Below are 22,030 nucleotides of genomic sequence, written 5' to 3'. Positions count from 1 at the left end.
GAATAACTAAGACTCACATAAACACACACACACATGGTCAGTGGCTGTGAGTGTATCCCCAGTATGCCCTGGAGCAGTTGTCTTACAGGACCGTCATGCAAAGGCCTCTGGATAAAGAACAGTGACATCATCACAGAGTGTTAGTGTGGTGTGAAGTGAACCAGCCTGAGGCCAGATTAGTCTGGTGAAGAGGAGGAGGGGAGGAGAAGAGGATGATGAATGTCCTTGAACCCCCCCTCCTCTACTTTACTTCCACCCTTCCTCCCTTTACCTCCCCAGAGAACAAATCAGAGAACCAATCAGAAACAGAGAAGCTGTAGAACATTGACTGTAGAACAACACAGTTTTAATGGGTAATCATCATCATATCAGAAGAACAAAGGTTTTAACATACAGAAAAAGATTACAAAGACAATAGGTTTACTACCTAGGCTACAGAGATAGACAGGTCTACAGAGATAATAACGGTCTATCATTTAATTTGACCCTGTTAATAATAAACCTCCAGCAACGGGAAATGTGAATTATTATGTAGATTGTAATTCATCTATATTTTTGTAGGGGTTGATTCATTTTCCGTTAATCAAGTCTGACATTTTGTAGTGGAAATTACAAACTTAAGAAGCCCTTTCAAACGTTGAATACACTGCAAAATGCTTTTTGAAAATTCTTTGCGACAACAGAGTGATCAAATTAAGATAGCAGATCTATACATCAGCAACATCAACAGTAGAGACTTCCCTACTTGCGTCCCAGGACAGCATCATAAATCTTGCCTGTCCTCTCCACCTGTATGTTTTGAAACCCTGCGGCTGTCAGCAGGGCAGTGTACTCTGCTGCCGTCCGCTCTTTGCCCTCCGTCTGAACCAGCATGTTCAGAGAGTACAGCTGGGCTGTCAGAGGCCCTGACCCGTCTTCACACAGCAACGCCTCTACCACCAACACACCTCCTCCTACACACACACACACACACACACACACACACACACACACACACACACACACACACACACACACACACACACACACACACACACACACACACACACACACACACACACACACACACACACACACACACACACATTCTCACACGCACATACACACGCACACAAACACAGAAAACATATAATGAGTGCCTGATTGCGTTCTTTGGCTCTGGGCTACGATGGCCTGTCTGTGATGTCAGTCAATGTGCATTCTTCCTCAGTTGTCCTTCCCAGACTGCTGCTTACTCTGTTAGTTTCTATCAGAAGGTTGAGCTGAAGGTTAAAAAGAATATCCTCATTTGCACCTCTGCGGAATGTGTGTGTGTGTGTTATGTTCTTGCCAGTGTGTGTGAGTGTGTTTGTGTTATGTAACAAGCCTCTGGCTACAGCGGAGCTCTCAAAGACCATAGTGTTTGTGTGTGGCTACTTGTGGGCTTGTCTGATAGGATGCTGTTCTTGACACAGTCACCCGAGGCGAGGGAGGGGGTGCAGAAGAGTAAGGAGAGGGGTGGTATTTGTGACAGTGCAGCTATGGGACACACAAACACACAGACGACAACAAACAGAATTTGGCTACCAGTTCTCACAGTCTCACGTCAGAATAGGGCGTCCATTCGTGTTTCTCGAACCTCAAATTTCAAGGTTGTTCGAAACGTCAAATTTCTTGGTGTTTAAGGTTAAGTTCAGGCATTAACCCTACTAAGCTATATGGAATTGTTTAAAGAAGATCATACCAAGGATAATGTTGCTATTTGATTCAGAATTTTAAGACCCCTTGAAGTATAACAAAAAAAAGGTAGGAAGTTTGTTCTGAAATGTCTGTCCAATATCTGAGAGATATAAGAAAGATCAGGAAACATTATTATAATTTTTCAACTTGTATTTAACCCCTTCTTTTGGGCACTAAACAGTCTCAATATACAGTACTTGAGTACAGAAGTTGGCAGATCGGCTGTACCGACTTCAGACGAGCAAAATGGAGAACACCATCGTGTTTGTGACAGTCTCACCCGTCGGATGCAACAGATGATTTTGTGAGAAGACTGATTGTCGGGATGTCTCATGGTCTGACAAACACTGCTGTATCTCTGTCACCTTTCACACAGGATGAGGAGGTGCAACATCTATACCTTAAACTGACACATTTTTATCAGGATTTTTTATTATGCCATTTAGATTTCCGCGGGGGAGCAGACATCGACTCTAGGGGGTTCTTTCTGAATGGTTAAGGTAAGGCAATAACTCTGAATTCTTAAGGTTAGGCATTAAATACGAATTCTTAAGGTTAGGCATTAACTACGAATTCTTATGGTTAGGCATTAACTCCAAATTCTTAAGGTTAGGCATTAACTCTGAATGGTTAAGATAAGGCATTAATTCTGAATTGTTAAGATAAGTATTGAGGTCAGGCATTAACTCTGAATTGTTAAGATAAGGCATTAACTATGGATGGTTAAGATAAGGCATTAATTCTGAACGGTTAAGATAAGGGTTGAGGTCAGGCATTAACTCTGAATTGTTAAGATAAGGCATTAACTCTGAATGGTTAAATATGGCATTAACTCAGAATGGTTAAGATAATAGTTAAGTTCAGGCATTAACTCCGAATGGTTAAGATAAGGGTTAAGGTTTGGGATAGGCTTAAAACTCAAATCGAAAAAATGATATTGCTGGATTCGAACTAGCAACCTTTGGAATGAGAGTGCTCACTGTTGCCTCTAGTGGCCGGTTTCCACGTCATCTCAGGAAGTCGTCAGACATGGATGGGCGTTGAATACTGACTTGTATCACAGGTGACCTGGCTGCACACACACACACAGAGACAGAGCCAAGTCGCATCTGATCTTTCTCACCAGAGAGAATGACTGAAGGAGAAAGAGAGCGATAGAGGAGGATGTGTGTGTGTGTGTCTGTGTGTCTGTGTGTGTGTGTGTGTGTGTGTGTGTGTGTGTGTGTGTGTGTGTGTGTGTGTGTGTGTGTGTGTGTGTGTGTGTGTGTGTGTACCTGGTCTGCAGGCCCTGTAGACTTTGGTCAGTAGTTCTATGCTGCGCACGTCTGTCCAGTCATGAAGGATTCTTGCCAGAATATAGAGGTCAGCATCTGGCAGCGCATCCTTGAAAAAGTCCCCTACACACATACACAAATACACAATACTGTCAGTCAAAGACAATGGCTCCTCCCATCGCTCTGTCTGAGGTCACTGATTGGCTGTCTCTCGGTGTAGGAGTTGCCTACCTTCATGGAAGCTGACCCTCTGGTTGTCGTCGGTAACAAAGTGTTCTCTGGATGTCTTCACCACCTTGGGGAGGTCAAAGATCGTCACAGTGCATTCTGGGTATGCCAACACACACTGCTTGGCTAGCGCTCCACTACAACCTAGAGAAAGAGAGAGGGAAAGAGAGAGAGAGATGCAGTGATATGTAATATAGTATTTATAATCACAGGAATATGTTGCCATGGTAACCTATTAACTAATTAGCAGAGCAATCCTTAACTGACCAATGAGGAGCTGTGAGTCCCAGAAGAGTCCGCCCAGCCCTGGTGTGTGTTTGTGATGTGATGTGTCATCTCTATGTGGGTTTTACACCCAGACAGTGTCTACAGAGAACACTTGTAGAAACCTGGCCTGTCTGGAAGACTGTTGAGTCTTTAGGTTGGGTGTGCTTTATCAGAACTCTTTTTAGTGGAATCTGTATTCTGAACACACCCACTCATATATCACAGACACACGCACAAACAGTTCAATAGTACAGGACAGGGGAGAGAAGGAATCAAAGAAGAAAAAAGAAGAAAACAGAATGAAAGGGAAACAAAACGCACAGAACTTTTGGTCTCCCTAGCCTCTCCCTCTTTCTCTTTCCTTTTCAATAAAGTGTGTCAGCCTCAGCTTGTAGCTGCACAGCTACCCCCTGTGGTCTTTGGAGTTATTACACACAGCTCTACTCTACACAGTGACCTTTCACCTTATGTCAAGATGGTAAACACACACACACACAACTCCTCACCCCCGAGGTCGTAGATGGTTGTGAAAGGTGAGAGGTTGAAGGCCGTCACCACGTCTCGACCACAGATGTTCCAGATGGAGTTCATCAGCTGCATAAACTTTACCATCTCCTCCTCAGACCTACACACACACACACACACACACACACACACACACACACACACACACACACACACACACACCTCTTTTCACAGATACAGTACCAGACAGCTGTGCCCAGCAAATATAAACTGCTCTCTGAATGATTCACAACTCTGATTCCTTCTCCTGCTTTTCCTCCTCCCTCCTTTCTGTCCTTCCCCGCCTCTCACACCATCAACAACGACTGACCAATAGAGTCAGATAAAGAGTGAGAGAGACAGAGAAAGAATAATGAAGAGAAAGTGCTTTGTTCTAAAATAAATGTGATCCTTGAAAATCACTGAACCATAAAAAATACCATTCTCATTAGATTGACTGTGAAGCTCAAGGCCATTCCACAACATTTCTCATTCCACTGACACTTTTTCTCCAGGCAGGAAAGCAGAGGGAGAGAGAGAATATGGAGAGAGTAAATGTAGAGTAGAGATGAAGAGCTGTGTGTGTATGAGTGTGTCACCTGTACAGGGCTTCAAACAGATGTTCAGATTTGACACCGAACGCCTTCTCATACTGATTACTGCCCTCCCTGGGGGGACAAAGGTCAGGTTCCTGTTTCAATTCAAATCCAAATATGTTCTCCTTGGTGAACACAACTCAGGTGAGAGGACTCACCTCACAGCGTCAGTCAGGTAATGCCAGCAGAGGTAGATGGTCTTGGAGCTGTAGTGGATGGACTGGGTCAGGGACACTGGACTGGACTGGGTCAGATATACACTGGACTGCTCTGTGTTACTGTACATCACTAGAGACACAGAGAGGGGTATATGAAAGAGTGAGTGAGTGAGTGAGTTACCCTGTCCGTCCAGTCTGTCTCTGTGTGTGTGCATTACTCTGTCCATCCAGTGTGTGTTACCCTGTCCGTCCAGTGTGTGTGTGTGTATTACCCTGTCCGTCCAGTGTGTGTGTGTGTGTATTACCCTGTCCGTCCAGTGTGTGTGTGTGTGTGTATTATCCTGTCCGTCCAGTGTGTGTCTCTGTGTGTGTGTGTGTGCATTTGTCTATCCAGTCTGTGTGTGTGTGTGTGTGTGTGTGTGTGTGTGTGTGTGTGTGTGTGTGTGTGTGTGTGTGTGTGTGTGTGTGTGTGTGTGTGTGTGTGTGTGTGTGTGTGTGTGTGCATTTGTCTATCCAGTGTGTGCGTGTGCGTGTGTCTCTGTGTGTGTGTGTGTGTGTGTGTGTGTGTGTGTGCGCGCATGTCTGTCCAGTGTGTGTGTGTGTTTATTATCCTGTCCATCCAGTGTGTGTGTGCATAACCCTGTCCGTTCAGTGTGTCTCTGTGTGTGTGTGTGTGCATTACTGTCTGTCCAGTGTGTGTGTGTGTATTACCCTGTCCGTCCAGTGTGTGTGTGTGTGTGCATTACCCTGTCCGTCCAGTGTGTGTCTCTGTGTGTGTGTGTGTGTGTGTGCATTTGTCTGTCCAGTGTGTGTGTGCATTATCCTGTCCATCCAGTGTGTGTTTGCATTATCCTGTCCATCCAGTGTGTGTTTGCATTACCCTGTCCGTCCAGTGTGTGTGTGTGTGTATTATCCTGTCCATCCAGTGTGTGTCTCTGTGTGTGTGTGTGTGTGCATTTGTCTATCCAGTGTGTGTGTGTGTGTGTGTGTGTGTATTTGTCTATCCAGTGTGTGCGTGTGTATGTGTCTCTGTGTGTGTGTGTGTGTGTGTGTGTGTGCATTTGTCTATCCAGTGTGTGTGTGTGTGTGTGTGTGCGTGTGTGTGTGTGTGTGTGTGTGTGTGTGTGTGTGTGTGTGTGTGTGTGTGTGTGTGTGTGTGCATTTGTCTATCCAGTGTGTGCGTGTGTGTGTGTCTCTGTGTGTGTGTGTGTGTGTGTGTGTGTGTGTGTGTGTGTGCGCATTTGTCTGTCCAGTGTGTCTGTGTGTTTATTATCCTGTCCATCCAGTGTGTGTGTGCATAACCCTGTCCATTCAGTGTGTCTCTGTGTGTGTGTGTGTGCATTACTGTCTGTCCAGTGTGTGTGTGTGTATTACCCTGTCCGTCCAGTGTGTGTGTGTGTGTGCATTACCCTGTCCGTCCAGTGTGTGTCTCTGTGTGTGTGTGTGTGTGTGTGTGTGTGTGTGTGTGTGTGTGTGTGTGTGTGCATTTGTCTGTCCAGTGTGTGTGTGCATGATCCTGTCCACCCAGTGTGTGTTTGCATTACCCTGTCCGTCCAGTGTGTGTGCATTACACTGTCCGTTCTGTGTGTGTGTGTGTGTGCATTACCCTGTCCTTCCAGTGTGTGTGTGTGTATTACCCTGTCCGTCCAGTGTGTGTGTGTGTGTGTGTGTGTGTGTGTGTGCATTACCCTGTCCTTCCAGTGTGTGTGTATTACCCTGTCCGTCCAGTGTGTGCATTACCCTGTCCACCCAGTGTGTGTGCATTACCCTGTCCTTCCAGTGTGTGTGTATTGAGTAGGTCCAGCCCGGTGCAGGCTGCCAGGAGCCTCTCAGTCCCGTCCTGGCTGGCCCTGATTCCCAGTGCTACTTCCTCTAGAGACAGGGGGTGCTGTGACGAGGCCAGCAGGTCAAACACACCCAGCTCACAGGCTGTGAACAGGGTCTAGAGAGAGAGGGCAGGCTCAAACACACACATCAAACAGTGGTTGAGAATGGGACTTGAATCCTATGTGTGTGTGTGTTTTACCTTAGAGACCAGGAAGCCTTCCATATAGTCCAGAATCTTCCGGGGGTAGGCAGCAGCAGTAGTAACAGTAGTAGTAGTACCAGCTGGCTCCATTAGAAAAGTCTTCCCTGGTCCCTCAGCCTCTCACTACACTTCTGCTTGACCAGCGTAGGTTTGTGTCTGTCGCTGTATGAGACTGAGTGTTCCAGCGAGGCCTCCTGTTGTCAAAGGAGATCGGTATGAGTCCTTTAGTAGTGTATCCTGAATGAGTTGGTCCCAAGTCAATCCTGGTTCTGCTACTGCTGCTAGTCCTCGTGTGTGTTGTAGTGAAACAGCCAATAGCTCTTGTAAGTGTGTGGCAGTGCAAACGACTGAGGGAGTAATATTAATGACCACTGCTGCCTCAGTTTCAAGTTTAATCGGATAGCCCATAGGTCTTGTGTGTGTGTGTGTGTGTGTGTGTGTGTGTGTGTGTGTGTGTGTGTGTGTGTGTGTGTGTGTGTGTGTGTGTGTGTGTGTGTGTGTGTGTGTGTGTGTGTGTGTGAGTGCAGCCCCAGTCGGAGCAGAATAATCAGATTAGTCAAATTACCCAGATTACAGTCAGGGGCTCAGACCTCAATACACTGGGTCCTTGATAAACACTACACACACACCTCATTCTGTTTCATACTGTCATTACACTGGGGCCTGTTTTAACACCCACTACTATAACTACACACACAAAAAACAAACACAAAAAACTTCTGTTTGTAATAGAACCACAGATTTGCTAGAATAATGAAATGTTTAGAAGGAATGATATACTAGGCATTAAGTTATCCATCCATTCAGAATATTCATCCATCCATTCAGAATATTCATCCAAAATAAATCACATCTTTTCTGTTGTTTCTTTATTTCAACAAATAAAATGACAGTGTGTTGAGGACATGCAGCCACCCATCAGAACAGAGAAACATGAGCATATACAGCAGATTGACGACACCCTGAACCTTTATACAACCTATATACAACGTTACCCACTCACTCTGCTCTGTTTACACACTCATCAATAAGGCAAATTAAATGTACACAGACAAGCAGGCTCCTGGCTTGAACTAGCAGGAACACCATTCAAAAAGTTAACATGGTGACACTAGGCTTCAGTCTGGGGTGGGTGCTTCAAAACAGAGTCACCTAAAATTATCTCTCACCAGAACACTGCAGATATCATTAAATCTCACAGAACCACTTTATGTTCTAGTGACATCAAGTGAGAACTGAAACTACTGTCTAGTCTGGTGGTTAGACGTGGAATTCGGAAACGTGTGTCTGGTTAAGCTGTTGGACATTTTTTTGTCTGATTGTCTTTGGCTTCGTTCTCTTTATCCTAGGGGAAAACACTTGACTTAGACTTCAGCTGTCTATCTACTGAGACAGTGTGGTGTCTGGCCATAGGATTACAGATCCCTGCTGAAGTGCTCTAATACTGAACCACAGTTCCCAGAAACCCAGTAATATTGTTATTCTGAAACACAAAACAGGCCATTCAATGTGACCCTAAAAAGTGTAAGTATTTTTTCTATCTTTCCTCAAAGGAGACACATACTAACCAAGTGATCAAACTACAGTACATATGGCATCTACACTACATGTGTCAAACAGAACATAATAGCAGTGTAGCATTCTGTAACCTACAGATGAACGAAGAGCATTTGGTGGAGGGAGGGAGAGAAAGAGGTGTGTGTGTGTGTGTGTGTGGAGACTGTAAGAAGCTGATATGGTCCAGAGACAGTGTGTAGCAGCATACAGAACCAGACCCCCTGACCGTGCATTACTTAAACTAGGCCCAGGCATAGGGTCCTCTTCTGTCTCCTCTGGCTGTGTTGACCATTTAGTGTCGTCTGGAATAACTACTACTATGCTTCCTGGAGTCCCTGTCTCTATCGCTGCTCCTGTCTCCACTCCTCTCCTTCTCCCTGCTCCTGTCTTTCTCGCTGCTCCTCTCTCTACTCCTAGAGCTGCTGCTATTAGATCTGTGCCTGCTGTCTCTATGTCTATGTGTCCTCCTCCCTCTGCTGTGGCTCCTCCCACTAGAGCTTCTGCTCCAATCACGGCTTGTGCTCCTGCTGCTGCAGCCCCGTCCATGGTGACTGCGTCTCCTGTGGATACAACTACCACTCCTCCCCCTGCTATAGCTTCTCTTCTTCTTAGAACTACCACTCCTCCCCCTGCTATAGCTTCTCTTCTTCTTAGAACTACCACTCCTCCCCCTGCTATAGCTTCTCTTCTTCTTAGAACTACCACTTCTCCTCCGTCTGCTATCACTTCTCCTTCTCCTCTGACTATCACTCCTCTTTCTACTAGAGCTTCTTATTTTCCTGCTACCGCTGCGTCTCCGGCTGTACCACCTCCTGCCCTGGCTGTGGGACCGACTCCTCTCCCTCACCTCTCTGCTTCTCAACCCGTAACCTCTTCTCTCCCCCATGCCTCCTTCCCTGTCCTCTCTGACCCCTCGCCTATCCTCCCTCTCTCCTATCTGTTTCTCAGTGATGTGTGATCGTACGGTAGCTCCGGGGCTCTCCTCTCCCCTTGGTCTAACCCCGTTCACCCCCAGGGCCCTGGCCGTCTTCCCCAGGTCGGAGCTCTCTCCCCTGGGCATGGTCAGGGCAGAGGGCTGGGTGGTGGAAGTCTGGTTCTCTCCCTTTCTTCCAGCCTTCTTCAGCAGGTTACTAACCAGTCTCTCCCTCAGCTCTCTCTCTCTGCGCTGCAGATCCAAGGCACGCCCCTTCTCTAACTCCACACGTCTCAGCTCCGCCTCCTGCTCCCGCCTGCAGGCCTCGAGCTGCTTCTGCCGGGCTAACTCCTCCTTTTGCCTGGCTAACTCCTCCTTCTCTTGCTCCTCTCTTTCCGCTCTCTCTTTCTCCTGCTGCTGCTGTTTCAGAGCCTGAGGGAAGGGAGAAATGATTAAGTGGTTCCTATCAGTATGTTTCCGTATTGAATGTTCAATGGCGCCATATATCAAGTGTCTGTAGTTGTGTGTGTACCTTGGCCCTGCCCAGTAGTTCAGCCATAAGGCGTATAGACTCCAGGTTCCGTTGAGCCAACAACAGCCTTCTCTCCTCCGTCGCGATCTTCAACTGCAACTTCTTCTGCTCCACCTCCTGCCTCCTCTTCACCTTCTTTATGTTCCTCTTCTCTTCCCTCTCTCTCAGCTTCTGCTCTCGTTTCCGTATCCTCTCCACTTTCCTCTGCACCTTTTCCTCCTCCTCCACCTCTTTGTGTTTCCTACAACCACAGCAGAAGCATGGTACATCATCTAGTCTAATACATAGTTCTGCTACTGTCAACCAATACAGGCCCCAGTATCCTAGTTCGTACCAGTGGAGGCTCCTCAGAGGAGGAAGGGCAGAACCAATTCTCCTCAGTGAATTTCATAAAAATAAAAATAGTGAAACACTTAAAAAGTTATCCTTTTTGGATAAACCTATACTACATATATTCACGGCACCAAATAATTGATTAAAACACAATGTTTTTAAATTAAGGTCTACAGTAGCCTCAACTATGTAGGGTAGCACCATGGTGTAGCTGGAGTACAGCTAGTTTCTGTACAATGACTTCAATAAAAAAACTTAGGAGGCTCGTGGATCTCACCCCCTTCCATAGACTTACACATTAATTATGACAACTTCCGGAGGACGTCATCCAACATATCAGAGCTCTTGCAGCATGTTGTCCACCCAATCAAAGGATCAAAGAATGAATCTAGTACTGAAAGCATAAGCTACAGCTAGCTAGCACTGCAGTGAAAACAATGTGGTGAATAGTTTACTGAAAGACAGTAGATGAACAGTTAAAAAACAAAAACAATTGAAGAAGCAAAAGAGAGAGAGAGCTAGTTTTATTTCACCCCCCCCTATTTCAATTAGCTAGAAAATGCCGCTAGCTAATTTAGCCTAATCAAACACCCAGCTCAAACAGAGAGGGATGCTATGTTACCTAGCTGGCTCTGGCTATCTAACACGGGAACTCTTCCATGTCAAAGTAAGCTTTTGGTTTTAATAATTTATTGCCACCGGGGCCTGCCGGTGTAACTTCTAAACTGCTTGTTAACTGTACACTGTACTGCATGATTGTAACAGGTTTACTAACACGTTAGTTCTAGTAGCTATGTTAACTTCACGTATTCACTCTGCCGATTCTGTTGAAAGACTTTTCTTAAACTGAAGCAAATGGAACGAAATGGGGATAAACATACCCAAATTGGTCCAAAAGAAACTAATTTGCAACTGTTGGACCAATGATTACACCCTAGATCAGCAAGATGCAGGCAAGATTGTGCAAGGGAGTATTGAATGTATCAATGTCTTAAATTTCTCTCGACCTGTGCACCTACATTGCAAACTTTCATTCACAGGCTGGGTTGTAGCAACCTCATGAGTATCATGTAGCGTATCATGTAGTAGCCTAAACCTATTGATGTTACATTGAGCTGGGTCATCCAATATGCTGTAATAGAAATAAGGCCATGCTCAAAAAAAAGAAAAAAAGAACCGTCCTCCCTCATCTTAAACGACACCGACCGCCAGTGGTTCCTACCACCTTCTGTTTGCAGATCTGGACTGGATGGGTGACCACAATATGGTGGAGGCACCTCTCTACACACTTGAAGACTAGGTCATTTACTTTTAAAGGTAATTTATGGTTGAGCTGACACAGTGTTTACCATGAAAGTGGTCCCTGCAAACGTCGGGCTAATGCCTTTGAAAGACGCTTTGTTGGCTGTATATTGACCTGTGCTATTGCGCGATTCGGACTGAATCCCGGCCTAAGAGCCATCACCATGACTAAGATCACGGTAGAGACACGTAAGAAGCAAGGACTAGGAAAACAGTAGGGCCAGTAAAGAAGAAAGGATTAGATAGACAGGAGTCAGTGTTTTCAGACCAAGCACATTAATTATTTTCCTCTTTTCTCACTATACCTCTCCTCCTCCTTGCGTTCCTCCTCCTCCTTCTCTCTGCGTTTCTGCTCCTCCCTCTGTCTCTCCAGCTCCTGTATTCTCAGTCGTTCCTGCTGGCGTCTCTTCAGAGCCACGTCACTCAGGTGCTTACTGGTGTCAAAGGTCACCTGACAGACAAATAGAAAAAAACAGGGAGTCCTAATTAGAGTTGGGGTAGGACTGCAGGGTGCACTAGTGACACTCAGGTCACCTGACAAAAAGACAGACAGACATGCTACTCTCCTCCCACCCCCTCTCCCACATCTCCTCATCTCCTCCCCTCATTCTCTTAATTTGGGTTGAGAGGCTATGACCCCTGTGGATTAGACACTCAGATCTCTCTCCTCATTTCTCCCTCTACCCCGCCCTCTTTCTCTCCATCCTCTTCATTAAGGCAGTACGGCTTAGTTTTGGATTAGGGACCAGGTCCCTGGTTTAGCCCAGTGATCCTTAGAATTATAATATGGCCCTGACTTTCATTTCACTAAAAGGCCTTAAACCTGTTGCCCTACACAAGCCTTTCTGTACTGACTCTAACCCTCCCTTCTCATTAACTAACACACAACCGGACAATCCCCTCAACCCTAACCCAGATCTAACCCAGATTCTAACCCAGCCTTACCGCCTCTCTCTTCTATTGATGTTTCATCCCTCTTAGTGTGGTTATATACACTGAGTGTACAAAACATTAAGAACACCTGCTCTTTACAAGACACACTGACACATGACACAACCAGGTGAAAGCTATGATCCCTTATAGATGATCCCTTATAGATGTCACCTTGTTCTAGGTCCCAAGAAACAAAGAGATCTTCTGTTGAATCTGACAATTAATCTTAATGGTTGTACAGTCATCTCAAATAAAACTGTGAAGGACCTCGGCGTTACTCTGGACCCTGATCTCTCTTTTGAAGAACATATCAAGACCATTTCAAGGACAGCTTTTTTCCATCTACGTAACATTGCAAAAATCAGAAACTTTCTGTCCAAAAATGATGCAGAAAAATTAATCCATGCTTTTGTCACTTCTAGGTTAGACTACTGCAATGCTCTACTTTCCGGCTACCCGGATAAAGCACTAAATAAACTTCAGTTAGTGCTAAATACGGCTGCTAGAATCCTGACTAGAACCAAAAAATTTGATCATATTACTCCAGTGCTAGCCTCCCTACACTGGCTTCCTGTCAAAGCAAGGGCTGATTTCAAGGTTTTACTGCTAACCTACAAAGCATTGCATGGGCTTGCTCCTACCTATCTCTCTGATTTGGTCCTGCCGTACATACACCTACACGTACGCTACGGTCACAAGACGCAGGCCTCCTAATTGTCCCTAGAATTTCTAAGCAAACAGCTGGAGGCAGGGCTTTCTCCTATAGAGCTCCATTTTTATGGAACGGTCTGCCTACCCATGTCAGAGACGCAAACTCGGTCTCAACCTTTAAGTCTTTACTGAAGACTCATCTCTTCAGTGGGTCATATGATTGAGTGTAGTCTGGCCCAGGAGTGGGAAGGTGAACGGAAAGGCTCTGGAGCAACGAACCACCCTTGCTGTCTCTGCCTGGCCGGTTCCCCTCTTTCCACTGGGATTCTCTGCCTCTAACCCTATTACAGGGGCTGAGTCACTGGCTTGCTGGGGCTCTCTCATGCCGTCCCTGAGGGGGTGCGTCACCTGAGTGGGTTGATTCACTGATGTGGTCATCCTGTCTGGGTTGGCGCCCCCCCTTGGGTTGTGCCGTGGCGGAGATCTTTGCGGGCTATACTCAGCTTTGTCTCAGGATGGTAAGTTGGTGGTTGAAGATATCCCTCCAGTGGTGTGGGGGCTGTGCTTTGGCATAGTGGGTGGGGTTATATCCTTCCTGTTTGGCCCTGTCCGGGGTGTCCTCGGGTGGGGCCACAGTGTCTCCTGACCCCTCCTGTCTCAGCCTTCAGTATTTATGCTGCAGTAGTTTATGTGTCGGGGGCTGGGGTCAGTTTGTTATATCTGGAGTACTTCTCCTGTCCAATTCGGTGTCCTGTGTGAATCTAAGTGTGCGTTCTCTAATTCTCTCCTTCTCTCTCTCGGAGGACCTGAGCCCTAGGACCATGCCCCAGGACTACCTGACATGATGACTCCTTGCTGTCCCCAGTCCACCTGGCCGTGCTGCTGCTCCAGTTTCAACTGAACCGCGGCCCTAGGACCATGCCCCAGGACTACTTGACATGATGACTCCTTGCTGTCCCCAGTCCACCTGGCCGTGCTGCTGCTCCAGTTTCAACTGTTCTGCCTTATTATTATTCGACCATGCTGGTCATTTATGAACATTTGAACATCTTGGCCATGTTCTGTTATAATCTCTACCCGGCACAGCCAGAAGAGGACTGGCCACCCCACATAGCCTGGTTCCTCTCTAGGTTTCTTCCTAGGTTTTGGCTTTTCTAGGGAGTTTTTCCTAGCCACCGTGCTTCTACACCTGCATTGCTTGCTGTTTGGGGTTTTAGGCTGGGTTTCTGTACAGCACTTTGAGATATCAGCTGATGTACGAAGGGCTATATAAATAAATTTGATTTGATTTGATTTGACCTGTTAAATCCACTTCAATCAGTGTACATGAAGGGGAGGAGACTGGTTAAATAACTATTTTTAAGCCTTGAGACAATTGAGACATGGATTGTGGATGTGTGCCATTCAGAGGGTGAATACGCAAGACAAAATATTTAAGTGCCTTTGAACAAGGTAAGGTAGTAGGTGCCAGGCACACCAGTTTGTGTCAAAAACAAAAAATCTGCTGGGTTTTTCAAGCTCAACAGTTTTTTGTGTGTATCAAGAATGGTCCACCACCCAACTTGCCAACTGTGAGAAGCATTGGAGTCAACATGGGCCAGCATCCCTATGGGACACTTTCGACACCTTGTAGTCCATGCCCTGATGAATTGAGTCTGTTCTGAGGGAAACGGGGGGAATGCAATTCAATATTAGGAAGATGTTCTTAATGTTTTGGACACTGTATGTTTGTGCCTGTTTATTTATTTTTATTTCACCTTTATTTAACCAGGTAAGCCAGTTGAGAACAAGTTCTCATTTACAACTGCGACCTGGCCAAAATAGTGCAACAAAAAAAAGCAGTGCGACAAAAAAACAAAACACAAAGTAACACATGGGAAAACAAACGTACAGTCAATAACACAATAGAGAAATATATGTACAGTGTGTGAAAATGTAGTAAGATTAGGAAGGTAAGGCAATAAATAATTACAATTTAGCTTTAACAGAGTGATAGATGTGCAGATGATGATGTTCAAGTGGAGATACTGGGGTGCAAAAGAGCAAAACATTTTTTTTTATAAGTAACCATATGGGGATGAGGTAGTTGGGTGTGCTATTTACAGATGGGCTGTGTACAGGTACAGTGATTGGTAAGCTGCTCTGACAGCTGATGCTTAAAGTTAGAGAGGGAGATAAAAGTCTCCAGCTTCAGTGATTTTTGCAATTCGTTGCAGTCATTGGCAGCAGAAAACTGGAAGGAGAGGCAGCCAAAGGAGGTGTTGGCTTTGGGGATGACCAGTGAAATATACCTGCTGGAGCATGTGCTATGGGTGGGTGCTGCTATGGTGACCAGTGAACTGAGATAAGGCGGGGCATTACCTAGCAAAGACTTATAGATGACCTGGAGCCAGGTAGTTTGTCGACAAATATGTAGCGAGGGCCAACCAACGAGAGTATACAGGTCGCAGTGGTGGGAAGTACATGGGGCGTTGGTGACAAAACGGATGGCACTGTAATAGACTACATCCAATTTGCTGAGTAGAGTGTTGGAGGCTATTTTGTAAATGACATCGCCAAAGTCAAGGATCGGTAGGATAGTTCAGTTTTACGAGGGTATGTTCGGCAGCATGAGTGATGGAGGCTTTGTTGCAAAATAGGATGCCGATTCTAGATTTAATTTTGGATTGGAGATGCTTAATGTGGGTCTGGAAGGAGAGTCAAACCAAACACCTAGGTATTTGTAGTTGTCCATATATTCTAAGTCAGAACCGTCCAGAGTAGTGATGCAAGTTGTGCGGGTGGCTGTGGGCAGCAATCGGTTGAAGAGCATGCATTTAGTTTTACTAGCATTTAAAATCAGTTGGAGGCCACGGAAGGAGTGTTGAATTGTAGCTCGTTTGGAGGTTTGTTAACATAGTGTCCAAAGAAAGGCCAGATGTATACAGAATGGTGTAGTCTGCATAGAGGTGGATCAGAAAGTCATCAGCAGCCAGAGCGACATCATTGATATATACAGAGAAAAGAGTCAGCCCAAGAATTGAACCCTGTGGCAGCCCCATAGAAACTGCCAGAGGTCCTGACAACATTCCCTCCGATTTGACACACTGAACTCTGTCTGAGAAGTAGTTGGTAAACCAGGCGAGGCAGTCATTTGAGAAATCAAGGCTATCGAGTCTGCCGATAAGAATGCAGTGATTGACAGAGTCGAAAGCCTTGGCCAGGTCGATGAAGATAGCTGCACAGTACTGTCTTTTATCGATGGCAGTTAGGATATAATTTAGGACCTTGAGCGTGGCTGAGGTGCACCCATGACCAGCTTGGAAAACAGATTGCATAGTGGAGAGTTACGGGGGGATTCGAAATGGTCGGTGATCTGTTTGTTAACTTGGCTTTCGAAGATTTTAGAAAGGCAGGGCAGGATAGATATAGGTCTATAACAGCTTGGGTCTAGAGTGTCTCCCCCGTTGAAGAGGGGGATGACCGCAGCAGCTTTCCAATCTTTGGGGATCTCAGACGATATGAAAGAGGTTGAACAGCGTAGTAATAGGGGTTGCAGATAATTTCGGAAGATAATTTTAGAAAGAGAGGGTCCAGATTGTCTAGCCCAGCTGATTTGCAGGGATCCTGATTTTTCAGCTCTTTCAGAACATCAGCTGTCTGGATTTGAATGACGGAGAAGCGGGAGGGACTTGGGCAAGTTTTTGCGGGGGGTGCAGAGCTGTTGGCCAAGGTGGAAAGCATGGCCAGCCGTAGAAAAATACTTATTGAAATGATTGATTATCGTAGATTTATCGGTGGTGACGGTGTTTCCTAGCCTCAGTGCAGTGGGGGCAGCTGGGAGGTGCTCTTATTCTCCATGAACTTTAGTGCCCCAAATCGTTCTGGAATTAGTGCTACAGGATGCACATTTCTGTTTGAAAAAGTTAGCCTTAGCTTTCCTAACTGACTGTGTATATTGGTTCCTGACTTTCCTGAAAAGTTGCATACCACAGGGGCTATTCGATGCTAATGCAGTACAAAACAGGATGGCGTGAACCAATGGCTATATCTGTTCTTAGTTCTACAGTTTCTGAATGGGGCATGGGTATTTAAGATGGTGAGGAAAGCACTTTTAAACAGCAATCAGGCATCCTTTACTGACGGGATGAGGTCAATATCCTTCCAGGATACCCGGGCCGGGTTGATTTAGAAAGACCTGCTCGCTGAAGTGTTTTAGGGAGCGTTTGACAGTGATGAGGGGTGGTCGTTTGACTGCAGACCCATTACAGACGCAGGCAATGAGGCAGTGATTGCTGATATCCTGGTTGAAGACAGCAGAGGTGTAGTTAGAGGGCAAGTTGGTCAGGATGAGGGTGCCGCGTTACGGATTTAGGGTTGTACCTGGTAGGTTCCTTGATAATTTGTGTGAGATTGAGGGCATCTAGTTTAGATTGTAGGACGGCCGGGGTGTTAAGCATATCCCAGTTTAGGTCACCTAACAGTATGAACTCTAACGATAGATGGGGGGCAATCAACTCACATATGGTGTCCAGTGCACAGCTGGGGGCTGAGGAGGGTCTATAACAAGCGGCAACGGTGAGACTTATTTCTGGAAAGGTGGATTTCTTAAAGTAGAAGCTTGAATTGTTTGGGCATTAAAATATTTGTAGCATGGATAGTGTGTGTAGTTCAGTACCTTGATGTTGCAGGCCACAGCCTTGCTGTCCTCTCCTTTGTACATGAGCTTCATGCCTCTCAGTGTGTCCATGGCCTTGGCGAAGCCATCGTAATCCTGGTACTGGACATACGCCTCAAAGTTAAGATGGCCGCCGAAGGTGAAGGTGTTGAAGTTCTTATCAAGAGTCTCCTCTCTGTACGGGTCCAGCATGGGGATGTCCACGTGACGCACCGGACCAAAACCCTGGGAGGAGATAGGGGGTGTGTACGTTAGGGTTAGTGGGGATGTGTGTGTTAGGGTGATTGATTGATCGATCGATGATGGATTGAGTGATTGCTAGGTATATGGTGCGTCCCTCCGTACCTGGAAGACAGCCTGCAGGGCGGTCTCGGAGGGCAGGTCGGGGGGTCCGTCAGGCAGGATAAACCAGCGACAGGGCAGGCCCTCCAGGTGGATGGTGTCTGGCCTCTCTCCTGGAACAGTATCGTTCATGTCCTTGGCGTCACGGAAGAACGAGTCCCAATCATAACGTGTCGGGAAGTCCATCTTATTCTCTACCGCACGCACCTAGACATCCCACAGAGAAATTATTCATTATTATCAGTCGATTGGGAGAAAGATACTTCTGTTTAGCAAGAACCTGGGGAAGGCTGTCCATGACCAAAAATACAGACTGCTACACTTTACATTTCCCCAGTACATTTTCAAGCCTACACATTATCTCCTCTACCTTGAGTATGTCAGTGAAGCCGCTGAGTTTGATGCTCTTCCCATCCAGTTTGGCCAGCAGGATCTTCACCACCCCTCTGTTCTCCACTTCGCTCTCAAAACGGATGAAGTCCATGGTGCTCTTAGAGATCCTGTGGAGAGACAGAGGTGGGATGTTTACCTCTCCATACAATACATATATCAGTACCAGAAAATATTGATACCAGGCAACCCATTGGCCAAATTATCAGTATTGTCACAGTTTAATGTTGGTTATTGTAGAGTTATTAGCTTGGTTATAGCTATAACACCACACATAGAAAACATGTGGCCTATAACTAACAGTATGAATATGTTTCTATAGATGGGGCAATTGCATGGTGACAGGGTGATGCTGAGACTCAAATGTTTCACTTTAAAGTGTACAGTACCAGTCAACCTTCTCATTCAAGTTTTTCTTTATTGCCACATTGAAGAATAATAGTGAAGATATCAAACCTATGAAATAACACATATGAAATAATGTAGTAACCAACAAAAAGTGTTAAATCAAAACAGATTTTATATTTGAGATTCTTCAAAGTAGCCACCCTTTGCCTTGATGACAGCTTTGCACACTCTCAACCAGCTTCATGAGGTAGTCACCTGGAATGCAAATAAATTAACAGGTGGGTCTTGTTAAAAGTTAATTTGTGGAATTTCTTTCCTTCTTAATGAGTTTGAGCCAATCAGCTGTGTTGTGACAAGGTAGAGGTGGCATACAGAAGACAGCAGAAGACAGCCCTATTTGGTAAGAGACCAATTCCATATTACAGCAAGAAGAACAGTCCATCATTACTTTAAGACATTAAGGTCAGTCAATACAGAAAATGTCAAGTATTTTGAACGTTTTTTCAAGTGCAATCGCAAAAACCATCAAGCGCTATGATGAAACTGTCTCTCATGAGGACCGCCACAGGAAGGGAAGACTCAGAGTTACCTCTGCTGAAGAAGATAAGTTCATTAGAGTTACCAGTCTCAGAAATTGCAGCCCAAATAAATGCTTCACAGAGTTCAAGTAACAGACACATCTCAACATCAACTATTCAGAGAATGCGTGAATCAGGCCTTCATGGTTAAATTGCTGCAAAGAAACCACTACTAAAGGACACCAATAAGAAGAGACTTTCTTGGGCCAAGAAACACGAGCAATGGACAGGTGGAAATCTGTCCTTTGGTCTGAGGAGTCCAACTTTGCGATTTTTGATTCCAACCTGCCATGTCTTTGTGAGATGCAGAGTTGGTGAACAGATGATCTCCGCATGTGTGTTTCCCACTGTGAAGCATGGAAGATGAGGTGTGATGGTGCTTTGCTGGTGACTGTCTGTGATTTTTTTATAATTCAATGCACACTTAACCAGCATGGCTAACACAACATTCTGCAGCGATACGCCATCCCATCTGGTTTGGGCTTAGTGGGACTATAATATTTTTTTCAACAGGACAATGGCCCAACACACCTCCAGGATGTGTAATTGCTATTTGACAAAGAAGGAGAGTGATGGAGTGCTGCATCAGATGACCTGGCCTCCACAATTACCCGACCTCAACCCAATTGAGATGGTTTGGGATGAGTTGGACCGTGGAGCGAAGGAAAAGCAGCCAACAAGTGCTCAGCATATGTGGGAACTCTTTCAAGACTATTGGAAAACATTCCAGGTGAAGCTGGTTGAGAGAATGCCAAGAGTGTGCAAAGCTGTCAAAGGCAAAGGGTAGCTACTTTGAAGAATCTCAAATATAAAATATATTTGATTTCTTTAACACTATTTTGGTTACTACATGATTCCATATGTTACTTCATAGTTTTGATATATTCTACAGTGTAGAAAATAGTAGTTTTATTTGAAGAACTGTTTGGTAACAGAATGATGGCTCAAACAGTCATTCTGTTACCAAACTTTGCATCTGAACTGTTCTTCAAGTAAATATGTTATTGTAAAATTTGAATTGGAAATTGTTAAAATTCATCCTTGCATATAGTTGTATGGTTTGTTTTGCAATCATTGGTTTATGTTTGACATACATTTTAAAGTGAAAAAGCATATTGTCAGCATGACTGTTACTGTGGAATTGCCCATAGGCCCCATGCCTACCTGAGGGCAGAGAACTGTTCAGGAGCTACCATGGCCTTCAACCTCTCCATCACCTCCCAGTTAGAGATGCTCTTCCCAGGCAGCTTCAGCTGGGGCAGTGCCACACTCACCTGAAAGAGAAATCATACAATACATATCACAATACATGCTCACCTGGAAGTCAAATACATTAAGTTGGAGATGCTCATTTAACTACTTTAGGTCCAAGTGTATGTGACAGTATAGATGTGTATCATTCACCGTCATCTTGGCGATGGGTTTCAAGAACAGGTTGTACTCCTGACACAGACACACCGCCTCAGTGGTGTCATGGACGATGGTGGTCATCATGACACCTGACTACAGAAAGCTGGGGGGTGAGAGTGGAGATAGTCAATGGGATCCGTGTGGAAAATGTGTAGATGTGCTGTGTCTTTCAAACACTAATTGCCTACCATCCCTGGATATCTGGCTGGCCAGCCAGCCAACTAACTATAATTCATACAGAAACTGCCAATAAATGTATTTATTTTGCTAGCTACTGTAACGTTAGCTAATAGTATTTAATTTCAAACATTAGCCATGATCTTGGCGTCTTTTATCGAGTCACTGGAAAGCAGACATCACTGTGACACATTTGGTAGTAAACTAGATAAATATCCGATATGTAGCTAGTTAGCACTGAAACTAAAAACCAAAGATAGCTAGCCGACTAGCTGCTAACGTTACGACTGAGTGGTTTCAGATAGCTAGCACAGCAGTTACAGTAACGTTAGCTGGCTAACGGTAACCAATGCGGCCGCAGCACTTTTACCCTCAAAACAAACAGTAATCATTTACAGTTAGTGACGTATATACACCAACCTGTTTCACCAGCAGCTAAATATATGTACTTTATGTTGTTTGTATGTGTTAAAACGAGAATATGTTCACAATATGTCAGTTAACTGCAGTTGTCTCCACAACAAATGAAGCTACTGGTGGAAACTTTAGAGTTGGGTGAACTTTGAACTTACCATAGACATACGAAAGCCTTTTACTGTAGAATTAAACATTTATCGCCACCTTGCGACGATTCCTGAAGCGCATTTGTGCATACCGTAATGATTTACTAACGAAATTAAGAAATAGTTTGATTGAATATGTAACATATGACATTTCTTCATCTTTTTTTAAATACAAAATCGTGCACGGATAAATTGCAAATTGTCAACAACAAAAAATGGTATCAAAAGTATCCACTAGAGAGCAGCAAACGTCATGATTACTTTAGACAAAATATTGGCAAATACACTTTTCCTTTCGTCTTTCTAAGATTTCTGCAAATGGAAACCTACGGCTGGAGTAGGCATGAGAGTAGGGGAAGTAGAGTGAGCACCCCAATAGAGTGAAGTACAGTGAGCAGCACCCCGCTCTCTCTCTTTCCTCCCTCTCTCATCCCTCTCATCCCTCTCATTGATTCAGTGGTGCTATAGAGAGCTAGAGCCCCGGGCAGTAAAGTTGGCACAGTTTCCCTGAAAAGATGTGGAGGAATTTACATAATAGGCATTATTCCCCTCAGTGTGTATGTAGGTCA

At 45.1% G+C, this 22,030-nt stretch overlaps 2 protein-coding genes across 2 annotated transcripts; both read right to left on the bottom strand.

Annotated features, from left to right (window-relative positions):
* Positions 1-331: 331 nt before the first annotated feature.
* On the bottom strand, positions 332-7,107 carry LOC135521140 (acetylserotonin O-methyltransferase-like). Its single transcript, XM_064947075.1, has 8 exons — positions 6,773-7,107; positions 6,514-6,688; positions 4,747-4,876; positions 4,592-4,660; positions 3,995-4,113; positions 3,225-3,365; positions 2,994-3,116; positions 332-953 (listed from the first exon to the last, which is right to left on the bottom strand). Exons 1-8 carry the CDS (start codon positions 6,863-6,865, stop codon positions 742-744), a joined length of 1,062 nt encoding a protein of 353 aa, XP_064803147.1. The 5' UTR covers positions 6,866-7,107; the 3' UTR covers positions 332-741.
* A 528-nt stretch (positions 7,108-7,635) lies between these two features.
* LOC135519223 (A-kinase anchor protein 17A-like) lies at positions 7,636-21,448 on the bottom strand. The gene is made up of 9 exons (XM_064944334.1): positions 21,319-21,448; positions 20,716-20,824; positions 20,476-20,585; positions 18,366-18,495; positions 17,999-18,202; positions 17,654-17,878; positions 11,718-11,863; positions 9,778-10,018; positions 7,636-9,677 (listed from the first exon to the last, which is right to left on the bottom strand). Exons 2-9 carry the CDS (start codon positions 20,803-20,805, stop codon positions 8,625-8,627), a joined length of 2,199 nt encoding a protein of 732 aa, XP_064800406.1. The 5' UTR covers positions 20,806-20,824; positions 21,319-21,448; the 3' UTR covers positions 7,636-8,624.
* Between the last annotated feature and the right edge of the window lie 582 nt (positions 21,449-22,030).

Source organism: Oncorhynchus masou, chromosome 29 (assembly GCF_036934945.1).
Source record: "Oncorhynchus masou masou isolate Uvic2021 chromosome 29, UVic_Omas_1.1, whole genome shotgun sequence".
Taxonomy (NCBI): domain Eukaryota; kingdom Metazoa; phylum Chordata; class Actinopteri; order Salmoniformes; family Salmonidae; genus Oncorhynchus; species Oncorhynchus masou.
The sequence above is the reverse complement of the archived record's forward strand: the minus strand, read 5'-3'. Positions and strand labels throughout refer to the sequence as shown.

Coding starts and splice junctions, on each gene's coding strand:
- LOC135521140 (XM_064947075.1), bottom strand. CDS start 6,865: ATGGAGCCAGCTGGTACTACTACTACTGTTACTACTGCTGCTGCCTAC. Junction 4,661..4,746: donor TACCTGACTGACGCTGTGAG/GTGAGTCCTCTC, acceptor TTGTCCCCCCAG/GGAGGGCAGTAATCAGTATG. Junction 4,114..4,591: donor CTGTTTGAAGCCCTGTACAG/GTGACACACTCA, acceptor GTGTGTGTGTAG/GTCTGAGGAGGAGATGGTAA.
- LOC135519223 (XM_064944334.1), bottom strand. CDS start 20,805: ATGATGACCACCATCGTCCATGACACCACTGAGGCGGTGTGTCTGTGT. Junction 10,019..11,717: donor GAACGCAAGGAGGAGGAGAG/GTATAGTGAGAA, acceptor CTGTGGTTGTAG/GAAACACAAAGAGGTGGAGG. Junction 9,678..9,777: donor AACTACTGGGCAGGGCCAAG/GTACACACACAA, acceptor CCCTTCCCTCAG/GCTCTGAAACAGCAGCAGCA.